Source organism: Vulpes lagopus, chromosome 3, assembly GCF_018345385.1.
Source record: "Vulpes lagopus strain Blue_001 chromosome 3, ASM1834538v1, whole genome shotgun sequence".
Taxonomy (NCBI): Eukaryota; Metazoa; Chordata; class Mammalia; order Carnivora; family Canidae; genus Vulpes; species Vulpes lagopus.
In genome coordinates this window covers 22,854,340-22,869,562 of record NC_054826.1, presented here as the reverse complement: position 1 = coordinate 22,869,562, position 15,223 = coordinate 22,854,340, and the positions used below count along the sequence as shown (strand labels likewise).

At 37.4% G+C, this 15,223-nt stretch overlaps 1 protein-coding gene across 1 annotated transcript; it reads right to left on the bottom strand.

Moving 5' to 3' along the window:
* Window positions 1–7,639: 7,639 nt before the first annotated feature.
* Window positions 7,640–14,657, bottom strand: MRPS30 (mitochondrial ribosomal protein S30). Its single transcript, XM_041750821.1, has 5 exons — window positions 14,044–14,657; window positions 12,547–12,692; window positions 11,528–11,633; window positions 10,046–10,222; window positions 7,640–8,002 (listed from the first exon to the last, which is right to left on the bottom strand). The coding sequence occupies exons 1-5, from the start codon at window positions 14,615–14,617 to the stop codon at window positions 7,731–7,733; spliced, it is 1,275 nt and encodes a 424-aa protein (XP_041606755.1). The 5' UTR covers window positions 14,618–14,657; the 3' UTR covers window positions 7,640–7,730.
* Window positions 14,658–15,223: the final 566 nt, after the last annotated feature.

The following is a 15,223-nucleotide window of genomic DNA, read 5'->3' as shown; positions in this document are numbered from 1 at the left end:
ACATTCTCATTCTTTGTGGAATTACTTATTCTTCTGTGATTTGGGTATTTTTTTAATTTGCTTTTGTTTGTTTAATAGTTTCCATATAAACTTTGGACAACTAAGAAGGCATTTTTATGACAAATTCAACCTATTTCAATTCAACATTGGCCATTTCAATGTTTTACACTGGCAGACTTTTTTTTTCTCTTTTCTCAATATTCTCTAGCAATTTTTCCACATTTATTTTGCTTTAGGTATGTTCTCCTGCCTCTATCCAATCCCATTTTCCTGAGGCACCTGGGTGGCTCAATGGTTGAGAACCTGCCTTCAGCCCAGGGAATGATCCTGGAGACCCGGGATAGAGTCCCACATCGGGCTGCGTGGAGCTGCTTCTTCCTCTGCCTGTATCTCTGCCTCTTTCTGAATGAATAAATAAATAAAATCTTTACAAAAACAAAAAACAAAAAAACACCACCATTTTCCTGATTTCTGTAATAGTAAATGAGTAAATTTTAGAAATTATTTTGCCTAACATTTTATCTGAATTAATCTTACCTATATTTAATTCAAGCATTATCCAAAATGGGCTAGAATCTAATATAAAATGTAAAATGCATCCTAGCTTGTCTATTAAGGTATCTCATGAAAAAATCTAAAGCCTTCATGTCTAGTATCTAAGTTTTCACTGTCCAAAGGCCAACAACATAAAATAAGTAAAAAAAAATAAGCATTTTAACTTGTGTGATAAAACTTATGTGAATCTTGTTATATATATATATATATATATATATATATAATATAAACATTTTCTCAGATAATATAAATCAAGAAATGGTTTTTCAAATACAATTTCACAGTGAAGTTGTTTATGTTGGAGTGGAATTAGACATAGGATGGTTGTTCCATATTACAGTTCACTTAAGAAAGATAACTAATTTCAATTAAAATGAAATTATTTTTTCTGATTATAAAAATAATATGTATTTTCTGGGAATTTAGAAAATTTAAAAATTAGGGAAAAAAATCACCAGAAATCTTAATCAGTCATACTTGTTCAGTTACAATGGTAATGCATACAGTATGAAACAAAATCAAAATCAAATTGTAATTTTGAATATGTTTATATATATATTTAAATCATGGGACTTGATAAGTTATTTAAGGAAAGACTGTGGATAAAGAAAAGATGGAGCCTGGACAGAACCTGGAGGTATACCAATATTTGAATGAAGATTATAGGAAGGACATTCAAAGGGGAGTTTGAAAGAATGGTCAGTGAGAAAGTAGGTAAACCAAGAGTATTTTTCATTGAAGGCAACAGGAGACACTATAACACTACGTGAAGAATGAAGAAGTGGTTAACCATGCCACATCAGTCAGATCAACAGAGTAAAATAAGGTCATAGAACTGTCTAGTGGATTTTGCTACATGGAGGCTAGTGACTGTCTATGTTAGTAAGCAGTTTCAGAGGAACTCAGATCAGATCGGACCTATATACCTCATGAGAATCAACTAAAAAAATTCTTTTTTTTTTTTTTCAGTTTTTAGATTTTTTTAAAAACAAGATTCGTTTATTTTAGAGAGACAGAGCCCACGCGAGCAAGGGGGTAAACAGAGGGAGAGAATCTTCACATGGACTCCCCACCGAGTACAGAGCCAGACTCAGGGCTGGATCCCATGACCCTGAGATCATGACTTGAGCCAAAACTACGAGTCAGCAGCTCAATCAACTGAGCCACTCAGGTGTCCCTCAACATTCTTGATTTAGTGAGCTAAATTGCCTTTTATTAAATAGATGTATATCAATCAATAGTAGTCCATAAAGCTATTTTAAAAGCTATAAACGATATAATTGGAAAGAAAATATTCATTCACAACCACAAAAAAATCTAGTCATAAGTGAATGTGTGGTGATCTTTAGAGAGAAACCTAAATTTTGCTGAGATATAAAAGGTGCAAATAAGGAGATATACCAAATCTCAAACTAGAAAGACTACCTTGAGTTCATTGGTTTATAGCCTTTCAATAAACTATCAGTGAGTGCCTACTGCTATGATTCTAGCCCTTGGACTGGGTCAGCAAACAAGACACATAAAGGTGAAAGCTGGCAGTTTTATTTGACTTCAGTGGGAATAACACTTCTTTTCATCATTAAACATAAGTTGGGGGGCAGCCCTGGTGGCTCAGAGGTTTAGCACCACCTTCAGCCCAGGGTGTGATCCTGGAGACCCAGGATCGAGTCCCATGTCGGGTTCCCTGCATGGAGCCTGCTTCTCCCTCTGCCTGTGTCTCTGCCTCTTTCTGTGTGTCTCTTATTATTAAACAAATAAAATCTTAAAAAAAATAAAAAATAAAAAACATAAGTTGGGTATTAACTAATATAAGGCTCTCATTAAAGTATATTTCTATTAATACTTCCCTGTTTATTTCTTTTTTAAAAGAATTTATTTATTTATTTATTTATTTATTTATTTATTATTTATTTGAAAGAGAGAGTGGGAGAGGGCAAGCATGAGAGAGGGGAGGATCAGAGGGAGAAGCAAACTTCCCACTAGGCAGAGAGACCAATGCAAGACTCAATTCCAGGACCCCGGAATCATGACCTGAACTGAGCGCAGATGCCTAACTGAGCCCCACAGGTGTCCCTGTTCCTTTCTTTTTTAAATACAAGAAAGAATTTTATCAAAAACATTATTTTTCTCCTTTGACCCACTAATGTTCTCTATTAGCTTATTTCCTAACATCATAACTTCCATCCACTACTGAACTTCCATTATTAAATCTACCTTATTAGGATGGATTCTTTTAATAACTGTTGAATTTGGTATGTTAGCATTTTATTTGGAAATTCATCATTTATATTGAAATGTGCACTTAACTTATATATTTTAGTGATTTTTAAAGTGAGAAAATGAACAGTTAATAAAACAAATTGAGTAATGTTCCAAAATTTAGGTTGTTTCCTGGAAATTTGTAAGAATCCATGGGTAAACTCTGTTGCTCTAGACCCTTGCAGGGAGTTTCTTGGAAACATTTTCAGTTCTTTCCACACCCAATTTAAGTTTTCTATCTTTACTTGATTTAATTTTATTTTTATTTCTCAGGGGAAAATGTCCAAATTTTTTATAGATAGTATTTTCTTATCCAGAGTCTCCACTATGTATATTACATCACTTTTTTCAATTTTAAGTGTTTTCTTTTCCTTCTGATTTTTTTTTAAAGATTTTTATTTATTCATGAGAGACACTGAGAGAGGCAGAGACATAGGGAGAGGGAGGAGCAGGCTCCCTGTGTGTAGGGGGATCCTGATGTGGGACTCTATCCGAGGACCCCTGGGATCACGACCTGAGCCCAAGGCAGACACTCAACCATGGAGCCACCCAGGTGCCCCTTTTTCTTAATTACCCAGAATACTATATTTTACTGACAAAAGAGTAGAATACAGAACTAGTTATTGTATCTATTTGCCAATTCTGTTTTCTTTTTCATGTTATCATCTCCTACATTTATATTTTTGTTCTAATTTTCCTTACTTTTTTTTAACTCTGACAAATGTTGATTTTCTTTTATTTTACATAAACACAAAGCATTATAAATGTGCCATTAAGTAAACTGGCAAATGGGTCTCAAATCTAAGACTACAGAGCCAAAGATTTGAAGCTCTTTCAGAGTTCTGAGATTAGTGAAAATTTCTTTGAACTTCATGTTTTATCTCTTTAAAAAAAAAATGTGGCTTTTTATATTCTACTCCATGTGTTTTAATAGAAATATCATTTTTTCTTAGGGTATTAAAGCAAAGTTGGTTGACAACTGCAGAGGGAAGATGGATTATATTTAGTTAGTGGTTACATCCTGCAGCATGTGCACATATCCCTAAGAGTAAACGTGTTCTGAATAGCTTTGGCTATACCCCACTAGCTTTATATAATTTATTACATTTTAGTCTAAGGTTTTATTTTTACATTAATAAATGCTTTCTTGGTCAAAGAAATCAATTTGCCAAGTGTAAGAAATGAACTACTGTCTAATTTATATAAAAATATATCTGACTAAAAATGAAAAGGCAAGGAAGATAGCTTTCATTTTTATTTTTCTTATTTTTATTTTTTTACTTTATTTATGATAGTCACACAGAGAGAGAGAAAGAGGCAGAGACATAGGCAGAGGGAGAAGCAGGCTCCATGCACCGGGAGCCCGATGTGGGATTCGATCCCGGGTCTCCAGGATCGCGCCCCTGGCCAAAGGCAGGGGCTAAACCGCTGCACCACCCAGGGATCCCAGCTTTCATTTTTAGATTGTGATATAGCTCTGAGTGTTTAATTGTATATTGTCCAGGTAAATTAATAGCAACTCTATAGTTCTTTAGAAAGACATTCTTATTTTCAAACAATTGTTTATTAAAAACTGTATTAATAACTTTCAGATGTACTGTGGTATGGATAGATTTCATGATCTATATAATTCTGGCTTTTAAGAATTTTCTGAGACTTTCTATAGTCTAATCAATGATTTTGTATACAAGTTCTATCACATTTTTAAAACTTTTTTCTAAGGAACCAAATTTTATTAACTAAATTTTCCTAATTATTCCTTATTTTTAGTTATTACAACTTAAGATTTACATTAACATTTCACATACTGATTAACAATTTAAAACATATTAATGACTTTTTAACACTGGAATTTACTTTTTGCCTTGAATTGCTTAAATTCATTTTTTTTTTAAGATTTTATTTATTCGAGAGAGAGAGAGAGAGAGAGAGAGGGAGAGGGAGAGAGGCAGAGCCAGCAAGAAGTAGGTTCCATGCAGGGAGCCTGATGTGGGACTCTATCCCAGGTCTCCAGGATCACACCCTGGGCCTGGGCCAATAGCAGGCTCTAAACTGCTGAGCCACCCAGGGATCCCCGCTTAAATTCATATTGCTAACCCTGTTTTATACGTAATTTTGCCTGATATGACTCTGTGTACTCATTATATTCATTTTGATTCTCCATTCATTGCTTCCTAATATCATTTGCTAATCAACTGTAGTACATTTTCATAAACTTGTGACATATGTTCTGACATTTTTTTTCTTTCTTTCTTTCTTTTTTTTTTTTTTTTTTTTTTGATTGTTCTACATGGTCTATTATCTTGGCTGGTCCTAGATTTGTTTTAACTTTTCCTCTGGAAGTCTATGACACTGCTACACTGCTTCCTAATGTTCAGTGTTAACGCAGAAGTCTGAGACCAGTTAGACTTATTTCTTGGTAAATTTTTGCTTCCCAACTGCTTTTAGGCCACATCCAACTTGCTTAAGTGAAGTTACTGCCTATTTCCCAGGTATGTCCTGTAGCTTTCCACCTTCAGTTTCACCTACTTATTGTCCTTTTCTTTTTGGAAAATACCATCTATCAGGAACCAATTCAAATGCCATTGCTCCAAGACACATTTCCAGAATTCATTAGTCAGAAATAATCTATCTTTTATCTAAATTTATGAACTGCTACCTAGTGTAGTATTGAACAATATATACCAGAGTGGTTATAAGTAGGTTCTGGAGTTAGATCACCAGGGCTCAAATTTCAACCCTGCAACATTCTAGTTATATATATGAACTTCAATAAGGTATTGGTTTTTCTGTGCCGTTAACTCATCTGCAAAATGGGATAGTACCTAGATTCTGGAATGTTTGTGATTAACTGAGGTAATCTATGTAAAACATCTAGACCAGGGTCTAGAATACAGTAAGTGCTATATGAGGTCCTGACATGTTTGTACAGGTATGTATGTATGTGGTATGTGTTCTCCATTTGGGATTAGAAAAATTATTACAAGAGAATGAAACAGGTGCTACCAGAAGTGTTAAGTATTCAAAGGATGGGATAATTAAACACAATTAAATATAATCAGCTTAGGGAAAGCATGGCATTTCAACTGAATCCTAAACATTTTAATTACATAGAATTTTAAATCATTCTTGAATGCATTAGTTCATTTAATCCTTAAACTCCGTAAGATAATTTTGTTTTATGGGGGCAGAAATAAAGGATGGAAACTCAAAATGCCCAAGATGTGAAGAGTTAGGAAGTGAAAGCTAAGATTAAGAGAGGTATCACTGTGCTTGGAGCTCAGTAGAGTTGCTCTCTATACATCTGCATTTTTCCATTAAAGACAAATGGGAATGCAACACATGGATTGAACACACAGGACCAAAGGTAGAAAGCAATATTGCAAGCTCTTGAAACTGCTTAAACAAAAAATGGTGGTGTGAAATTACATGACTTTCTGGTAAACTGACAATATGTGCTAAAGATGGAACATAACACAGTGCCTTGCAAAGGAAGTCTTTGGCTGAATGGCATCTTTCAGATGCTATTCCTTCAGTTTAGCAATCATTTATGGCAATAATCCCTAGGCTTCCTGTTGAGGAAGCTATCAATATAACTGGCCTCTGTCTTGAAAGAGAGAAAGGGGAGAGGAGGGGAGGAGAGGGGAAGGGAAGGTAGGAGGGAAGGAAGGAAGGAAGGAAGGAAGGAAGGAAGGAAGGAAGGAAGGAAGGAAATAAATAAGGTTGGTTATCTGTCATATGACTGCAGTACCTAATGGGGTATTGTTTTAAATATTCACAACAGGAGGTCATGTAAAATAACGAGCATGATTATACTAAGGTAATTCTTCTCACTAAAAATGTCCTGAATGAATCTTAATTCTCAACAAAATTAACAATTTTACTGACAACTGATTTTGAAACATAGCAGACCCAGTTTCCTAATCTTTGTGATAGAGCAAAACACAAAATATGTTAATATTACTTTTTTTTAAAGATTGCATTTATTTTAGAGAGAATGAGCATGAGCAGGGGAGAGTAAGAGGGAGAAGCAGACTCCCTACTGTACAAGGAGCTGACACAGGACTCAATCCGAGGACCCTGAGATCATGATCTAAGCAGAAGGCAGACGTTTTACTGTCGGAGCCACCCAGGCACCTTACCCCCTTATTTTTTTTTTTAAAGATTTTAAGTTATTTCTACACCCAACATGCGGCTCAAACTTAAAACCCTGAAATCGTGTCACATACTCTACTGAGCGAGCCAATCTGGTGCCCCTGGGTCAAATATCTCCTAAGTACCATGTGCCATGTGTTAGGTGCTGGCATTACACAAAAATTCTGTGCTTGTTAATGTTACTTCTGAGTGCTAAGTACCTCCTAAGTTTCAAGTTGCATATAATTCATCAGTGTATTATTAGTTATCTGTAAAATTGTAGAAGAGTCTCACTCAACTCCTCCGGGCCTCAGTTTCCTCTACTTGCAAAATATTGTTCCATCCTTGATGGAACAGTTTTAAAGCAGTTTGAGTAGGACTCTGAAACTGCATCGTGTTATCAATGAAGAAATTAAAAAGAAAAAAGAAATATCTAACACATCTACATATTCTCAAACTTTTGAATTACTATCCTTATATTAGTTTCAAAACCACATGCAACGACTACCAGGTACTGCAGACAGCTCAACCGATCTGATCAATTAGTCATATAGGAATAAAATTACCTTAAAATCAACATACTCTATCTAAAATTAAGTCTTTCAGTGTGTACTCTGAACAGGATGAGAGGCCTAACCACAGGTTAACATAAGAAATATTTGTCTCAAAATAATGCATTTGACGAGTCTCCTCATTCAAATTCCTTTTATTTTTCCTTCAGAGAAAATGAAGTATTCCTGAAGTCCTGAATCAATTATTTCTTCTTAGTTTTCCAGCAGCTGTCATTGGTCTTCTTTTGGTCTGTTCAGTAGAAAGTGAACTATCTGAAGTAGGACATCGTCATTAAAACCTTTCACATTATTATCCTCAATTGTTTCATAGAGAGGTTTACTTTGTGTCCCCCAACATATATTTTTACGAGGGTTATTTTGATCAGCTTGCGTAGTCAGTGCCAAAGTATTTAACTGGTAGCAGAAAAAGGAAAAGTACTTTCCATCTGTGATCACACCCTGAGAGACAAAAGGCCGAGTAACATCTGCTTCACTCCAAAATCCTACAGAAAAAAGTTATACTGAAATTTACACACAGAATATACTTTACCAAAACAAAACATTTGCAAATTAGAGGGTATCAAATATTCCCTATAATCTAGATATTTTACCTACTAAATCCCTAAAGATCTCAAAGTTTTCCTCATCTTCTCCAATCTAATCCTATATTCTATTTCTGCATCAAAAACTATTCCCTCCCCTTCTAATAGCCCCAAACTTACAACACATTCTCAGTAACTTCAGTCTTCAACAGCTTTCTACCTCAAGTCACTTTGTTTAAAAAAAAAAAAAAAAAAAAAAAAAAAGGCAGCAAGATCTTTCAGTGCAGATCTCCCCTACATCTGGTACTAACTACCTTCAAATACACTCATTTTCCTGGTACGGTATCATCTAGCACCTAATAAACATTATGGCCATTTACTTCACCAAATCTATAAAAAAAAAAAAAAATACCATCAGAAAAAAAAAAAAACAGACTTTTTAAGGACATCAATCACATCCTCAGACAAATTGTTCTTCCTTTACATATTCTGAAATTGGTTTTATGCCTTGGTGTCGTGTCATAGGTTGCAGGATGCTTTTAAATACCTTTACTACTCAAATTTTCTGGCTGCTTCTTCTTCTAGATTGACTGGCTTTAACACTTTTAAATCCCACTGCCAGGCCAAGCAGTTTTTTTCCTTCTACATATTTTCTATCAGCCTTAATGAAGACAATCAATGAATAATATGGTTAGCACCTGTAATTAATTATAGGAAAAAAGCACTTTACGTTAGACGTTCTAACTAACGTCTTTGAGAAATATTCCTCCATTTCTGCTTCATTCTTTTTTTTTTTTCTTTTTTTTTTTTCTGCTTCATTCTTAATCCTATTCTTATTCTCTCCATTTAAATCAACAATTTTGAGTAAAGGATTAAAATAAATTATATACATACATATGAAGATAAAAAGGTGAGCCTAGAAATAATTAAATCTGTATTAAATTCCTCCTGGGAACTCATATAGGATTAATCTGGTTACACATTACAGTTTATTACTTCAGGTTTTGTAATAAAATCCAAATGCCTCCCAACAGGCTCTCAAAGTCCTCTTGATATGGCCTCTGGCTTCCTTTATCTCATCCTGCATCACTCTCCTCTTTCCCTTTCTTCATTGTTCTTTAAATACTTCAAGTCCTTTCCTACCTCAGAGACTTTTACTTGTATTCCTTTTGCCTGGAAGTGTCTTTCCTCCAAGTTTATGCTTAGGCAGCTATTCAACAGTCAGGTCTTTGTTCAAATACTACTTTTTAGAGACCTCCCCTCAATTACTCCATTTATTTTTGTTTTTGAAAATATTTTATTTAAATTCAATTTGCCAACATATAGTGTAACATGAATTACTCCATTTAAATACATTCAGCCCCTTATCTCGTTTATACCTATACCTTGTAAGTCATTCTATCCCTTACACAGTATATTTCCTCCACACTACTCTACCACTAACTAAAAATACTACATGTTTATTATCTTTTACTCTCCTCACTGTTAAGTTCAGTGACAGCAGGACAGGACAGCAGGATCTGCCTGCTTCATTCAACACTACATCTCCAAGGCCAACACTGCTTGGTTCCAAAAAGCATTCACTATTTACTGAATGAATAAACAATCTCTTAATCCACATCCTGCATATAACCTTCAAAGATATTATACAGAAGAGTTGTGATTTAATATAAAATTAAATCCACCAAAGCACATCTCTTTCCAGCATCAGAGAGCTGCTATGATCTCCAGAGTTGACTTAGTTGGCTATAGTCATTCACATGCCTAAGGGCATCAGAAAAAAATATTTACACAAAAGTGGTCAAAGTAAAAGATCAAAAAAACTAACACCACTTGCCAATTGCAAATGTAAAATATTTAATTGCGAATTTTAAGACTACTGTATTTTGTCACTGCAAGTTTTCAAAATGTTAAGATTCAACTTACACTTAACCCAGAGAAACCACTAAATTCTTAAAATGTCACAGGTATCTTCTAAGAATAATGCCATAAAATTAGTTTTACCTTGATACATAGCTTGTGCTCCAGTCCAAGCAAAGAGGCTTGCAATAGCATTAGCTCTAAAAACAACTTCTATCTGATCAGCACAGTTCCTTTTCAAAAGCCTTTCCCTTTTTAATTTGTCAGGTAATAGATGAAACTGCGTGTGACCATAACAGTATGGATCAGCTGTCTTTGAGCCTGAAGAGCAAAAAAAAAAAAAAAAAAAAAAAATTCAGATGAAATGTGCATGAGAACATCTGGAGCATACGTCCTTAGTTTCTGCTTCAAACTCATCTTTCTCCTCTACACGTTGTGTGATCAGTATTCAAAATACACAAGTGGCAAAGTTGATTTACTTCATTGGTTACAGAATGAAGTTAAACTTCACATGAAAGTACAACCTACTAGCTATCATCAAGCCCACTATGATGACACAGGATCAATCAAAAGAATGTATGTAAATTTATTTCAAATTCCCTGTTCTGGGACAACTGGGTGGCTCAGCGATTTAGCGCCTGCTTCCGGCCCAGGGCGTGATCCTGGAGTCTCAGGATCGAATCTCACATCAGGCTCACTGCAAGGAGCCTGCTTCTCCCTCTGCCTGTGTCTCCACCTCTCTCTCTGTGTCCTCTCATGAATAAATATAATCTTTAAAATAAACAAATAAATAAAATGAAATTCCGTTAGTTTTTTCAAATCTTTTATTCATCTTTGGGAGCTACATTATTTTCCTTGTCTTATTCACCAAATGATAAAAACATTTCATTAGTCTCCACCTTGTTCCTAACGTTTTTTGGAAAATTATTTTTATACTATATTTTCATGTAAGGAAAATGAAGAGCCAATATTTCATGAAATGCTGATATTCTGGACTTTAATAGTAAAATCTTTTCAATCAAAATTTCCCATAATTCACACTCGAAGACCACGATGACACAGAAGGGGCTGATAAAATACATCTGGAAGACTAGTATAAAGCTAGTTTCTTAAAATTTTCAAGTTAACTATAAATTAATAGACAAAAAGACAGCAAAAGCATAAGCTACACAAGGACAGACACCAGGCCTTATTAATTTTTATATTCTTAATGGTTCTCACAGTGTGTGGCATAAACAGATTTTATCTATCTATCTATCTATCTATTTTCAAACAGAAGGTTTTTAAAAAAAAAAAAAAAGCCAATCACTGCCTCAAGTCTGGTCCTATAGTGCTTTACTTTTGAAAAAGGACAAATTACTTTTTCTGCATAATAAATCAACAAAACCTAACATGTAAAACTATTTTTTAAAGTTAAATGCTGCTAACTCAGTAGAAACAAAAATTTAAATGGTCAGCTGAAAGAGTATTTTTCCCCAATTTTCGTGCATATTACAATAACCTGAGATTATGAATTACATTGCTTGTAAACTACCCGAACCTCTTCGTCATCAAGAATTATATGGTACATCTGCACAGGAGCCTCTGTACACAATGATGGCACAATATTTCAAAAAAAAAACTTACCAATAAATATGGTATTTTCAAATTGTCGTTTGAATAATGGAAGTTTGTCTGGCTTACAAGTCATAACAGGGATTTCGATGGGTATAGAATAATCCAGTGGCACAAACTTAAAGAAAAAGAGTCATAAATAAATTCACAACAATAGTATAGTGTACCTATTTTACTCACATTCTTTATAGACTTAAGAATCTTAAAATAAGATATTTTTCACAAAATGATTTGGTAACACCACCATCTATCGATGGGCCAAATCCAGCCAGTCACCTGATTATACAAATAGTTTTATTGCAACACTGTCATGCACATTCATTTACATACGGTATGTAACTGCTTTTACACTATTTAAGAACTAAGATGCACAGCTGCAACACAGACTTATGGTCCCAAAGCCTAAGATATTCACTGCCTGGACCTTTACAGAATAAACGTAAGAGAGAGAGTGTGTGTGTGCATGTGTATGTACAGACACACAGACATCACTCAAATATACTTATTTTCTCCAGAAGAACCATAAATATAAAAAATGACCAGCTTACAATGATAAAAATGCCTTGATTTATGATTAGGTAGTGTAGTGTATTATAAATTACAAACATAAACTACTATCAATTGTTTATATATATTTTTAAAGATTCTATTCATTTCAAGAGTGAGTCTGTGAGAGGACACAATGGGGGGGGAGGGGCAGAGAGAGAGGGAGAAGCAGACTACTTTGCTGAGTAGGGAGCCCAGGACCAAGGGCAAGATCCCAGGATCAAGGGATCACGATCTGAGCCAATGGCAGACGCTTAACCGAATGAGCCACCCAGGTACCCCATATTTTTATCGTAAGAAAAGATTTGTATGGTCCTCAAAACTGATGCCTTAACCCTGCTTAAAAATGATTGACATCTGAGAACTATACATACCATAATAGGTTAAAAAGTGAAAAAGCGTTTATCCTACGAGGCCCATTACTTAAGCTACCTATGACATTTCCTCACCAGATGTCAGCAGATATACATGCAGTAATTCCTTACCTCTGGGAGTTGTTTGGATATTCGAATCTGGTTGTGTGGTTTATCATTTATTTGGTATCGTAAAGCATCAACTCGACCTTTCCGATGACCCTTAGAAATAATTTCTTCACCTCGCAACCAGTAAAAGTGAACTGGGCGCTTATGATCTGCCAAAAGATAATTCAAAATTTTCTTATTTAATAATTTAGATAAATTTGGTTATTATTTGAATACCAACAATATAGAACTTAAGAATAATTGTTCATCAAAAATTACATTTGATGGAAGATGGAGTCTGGGTTATATGATGATTTACCTTAAGATGACTGTGACTTAATGCTCAAACATTTATTGTCTAGTTGTGCCATCCATCATACACAAAACACTGTAATGGAAGAGGTTTCTCAGTTAAGAATAAACTGTAAAGGAAATAAGACCGACAGGAATATCGCTCGCCAGAAATAAAAAGTTTTTATAGGAGTCACAATTACTAAATCAATCTTCACAATAACTCTCAAAGGAATGTACAGTTGTCATCACCTCCATTTTTTTGTAGAGGGATCTGAGTCTTGACAAAGTCAAGTAAGTTTTCCTAGGCCAACAATCAAGAGTAGTCAACATCCACCAGGCTTCTCTCAAGACCACTTCCTTCCCAACTGAGACAGAAATAACATGCACACTACAAGACTCAGTTGAGCACACACCTACAGTTATAACGTTAATTCAACAAATATTTATTAAGACACCTACCAGGCGGTAGATCTAAAATAATCAATACCTTGGGAACACGTATTTTTCAAAACTGTCCGTTAATGTTTCATGACTGCACGTAACAGTTAATAGAAGTTGCTGTTTCCTGGGAACCCAAAATGGCTAGGTTTGAATCCTGAACTCCCATCTACCAGCCACAGGTTCTCTGACGAAGTTCATTTTACCTTTCTGTACCTCAGGTTGGTTCTTCCCCCATTTATAAAACAATGCTACCTCCTATAAACGGTTACTGTGAGGTTTAAATTGGTTGGCACATACAAGATTCAGAACGGTGCCTGGTACATAGGAAGTACTGGGTATACGCCAGGTATTTTAATCAGCATCACCTTCAATGTTCACAAGCCTACAATAAAGTACTACTACTGTAAATCTCTTGGAAATGAGAAAAAGTAGGCTAAAAGAGGTTCATGAGCTGACATACAGTCATGTAACCTTTTGGTGGAAGGCCCAAAGCCAACAGCGCCAGGCCTGTCCCTTCTCCGGAGCAACGCTGCTCTTCCATTTGGCTGGACCTTCACGAAGCAGAAGGGCTGGAGTCGTGGAAGGTTGCCCGGCTAGTCAGTAGGGTAGCAGCACAGGCCCCAGAACCCAGGCTCCAGATTCTTGGCGCAGGGACTGCATTAAACCCGGGGGGGGCGGGGGCGCCCAGCAAGGCGCGAAGGACTAGGGGAAAATGAACAATGCAGAGAAAGGAAGAGAGGCGCAGCCCCCACCTCCCCGGGCCGGCGTGGCGGCCGCAAGGCTCACCGAGGGCGGCGGTGGCCAGGACGGGGTTCTGCGCGCCGAGCAGGCCCACGAGGGCGGCCACCAGCTGATCCAGGAAGGGCGAGGCCAGAGCCTCGCGGTCCTGGTAGACGGGCGGGCGCCGCTTGCGCCGCAGGTAGAAGTGCTCCTGCAGGAGGCCGTCACACGCCGCGGCGCGCAGGGCCTCGAGGTCCAGGGCGGGCGCGGGCTCGGCGGGCGGCGGCAGGCCCGACAGGAAGGCGGTCTTGGTGAAGCCCTGGTACCAGCGGTCGGCGTTCAGGGCGAAAGTCTGCGGATAAACCACGTACTTCGTGAACTGCATCTTGGTGAGAATTCGCAGCTTCTCGTCCACCGACTCGGCCGCGTGCACCGACGCCTGCCACCGCTCCACTCGCCGCTGGCGTGCCGCCTTGCTCTTGGCGGTCAGGGAGGCCACAATCGGCGGGTAGCGCGCCACGGGGGCCGCCGTGACATCGGGGCCGGTCACTTCTGAAGCCGTGACGACGGCCTGGGCCGCAGTGTGCAGCGAGGGTCCCCGCCCGCGGAGCGCGAGCCTGGAGCACCTGGCGGCCGCCATCTTGCCCGGGGGTGGGGGTTCGGGCCCGGAAGTTAACCTCAGCACACGGCGCGGCGCTTTGGCCGTAAGGACCAATCGGAAGCGGCATTTGAGCCGGGCTTGGGGAGGCCGATTCTCAGTGGGCCTAAGGGGTGTTGCGTCATTCACTTCTTGACCAATCAGATCACTTCTTCTACTTCGTTTCCTGCGCGCCGGGGCGTTTGTAGGCCGACGGCGGAACCTGCGCGCGCCGGTAGGTTTCCCTCGGGCCTAGCGGGAAAGACGAAGCTTTCGCGGAGGAGTTGCGGCCGCCCGGCTTGACCTCTTGTCAGATTTCGCTTGGAACGTTCTGCACCGGGACCTTTAGCCCGTGGTTAAATTTACCGGTTTCATTTGTGTGAGGCGCAGCCCACCTCGTGAGTGTGTTGGTTCTTAGGGTTGGAATTTATTGAAAATAGTGTTTTAACATGTTTTATTGATAATACATGCTTTTTTTTTTTTTTCTTTAAATGATGGAAGCATCGTTTACAGATGACCACTGCTAATCTTTGGGGAAAGAAATTCCATGTTTCTCTATGCTAATTGATACATAACTTGTTTAATTTACTTTAATCCCTTTAATTTACA

Bases quoted from the DNA above. Each gene is read 5' to 3' on its own strand.
- MRPS30 (XM_041750821.1), bottom strand. From the start codon at position 14,617: ATGGCGGCCGCCAGGTGCTCCAGGCTCGCGCTCCGCGGGCGGGGACCC. The intron at 11,634-12,546 runs GTAAGGAATTAC...TTTTTCTTTAAG, and splicing joins TATCCAAACAACTCCCAGAG to TTTGTGCCACTGGATTATTC. The intron at 8,003-10,045 runs GTAAAACTAATT...TTTTTTCTGTAG, and splicing joins AGCACAAGCTATGTATCAAG to GATTTTGGAGTGAAGCAGAT.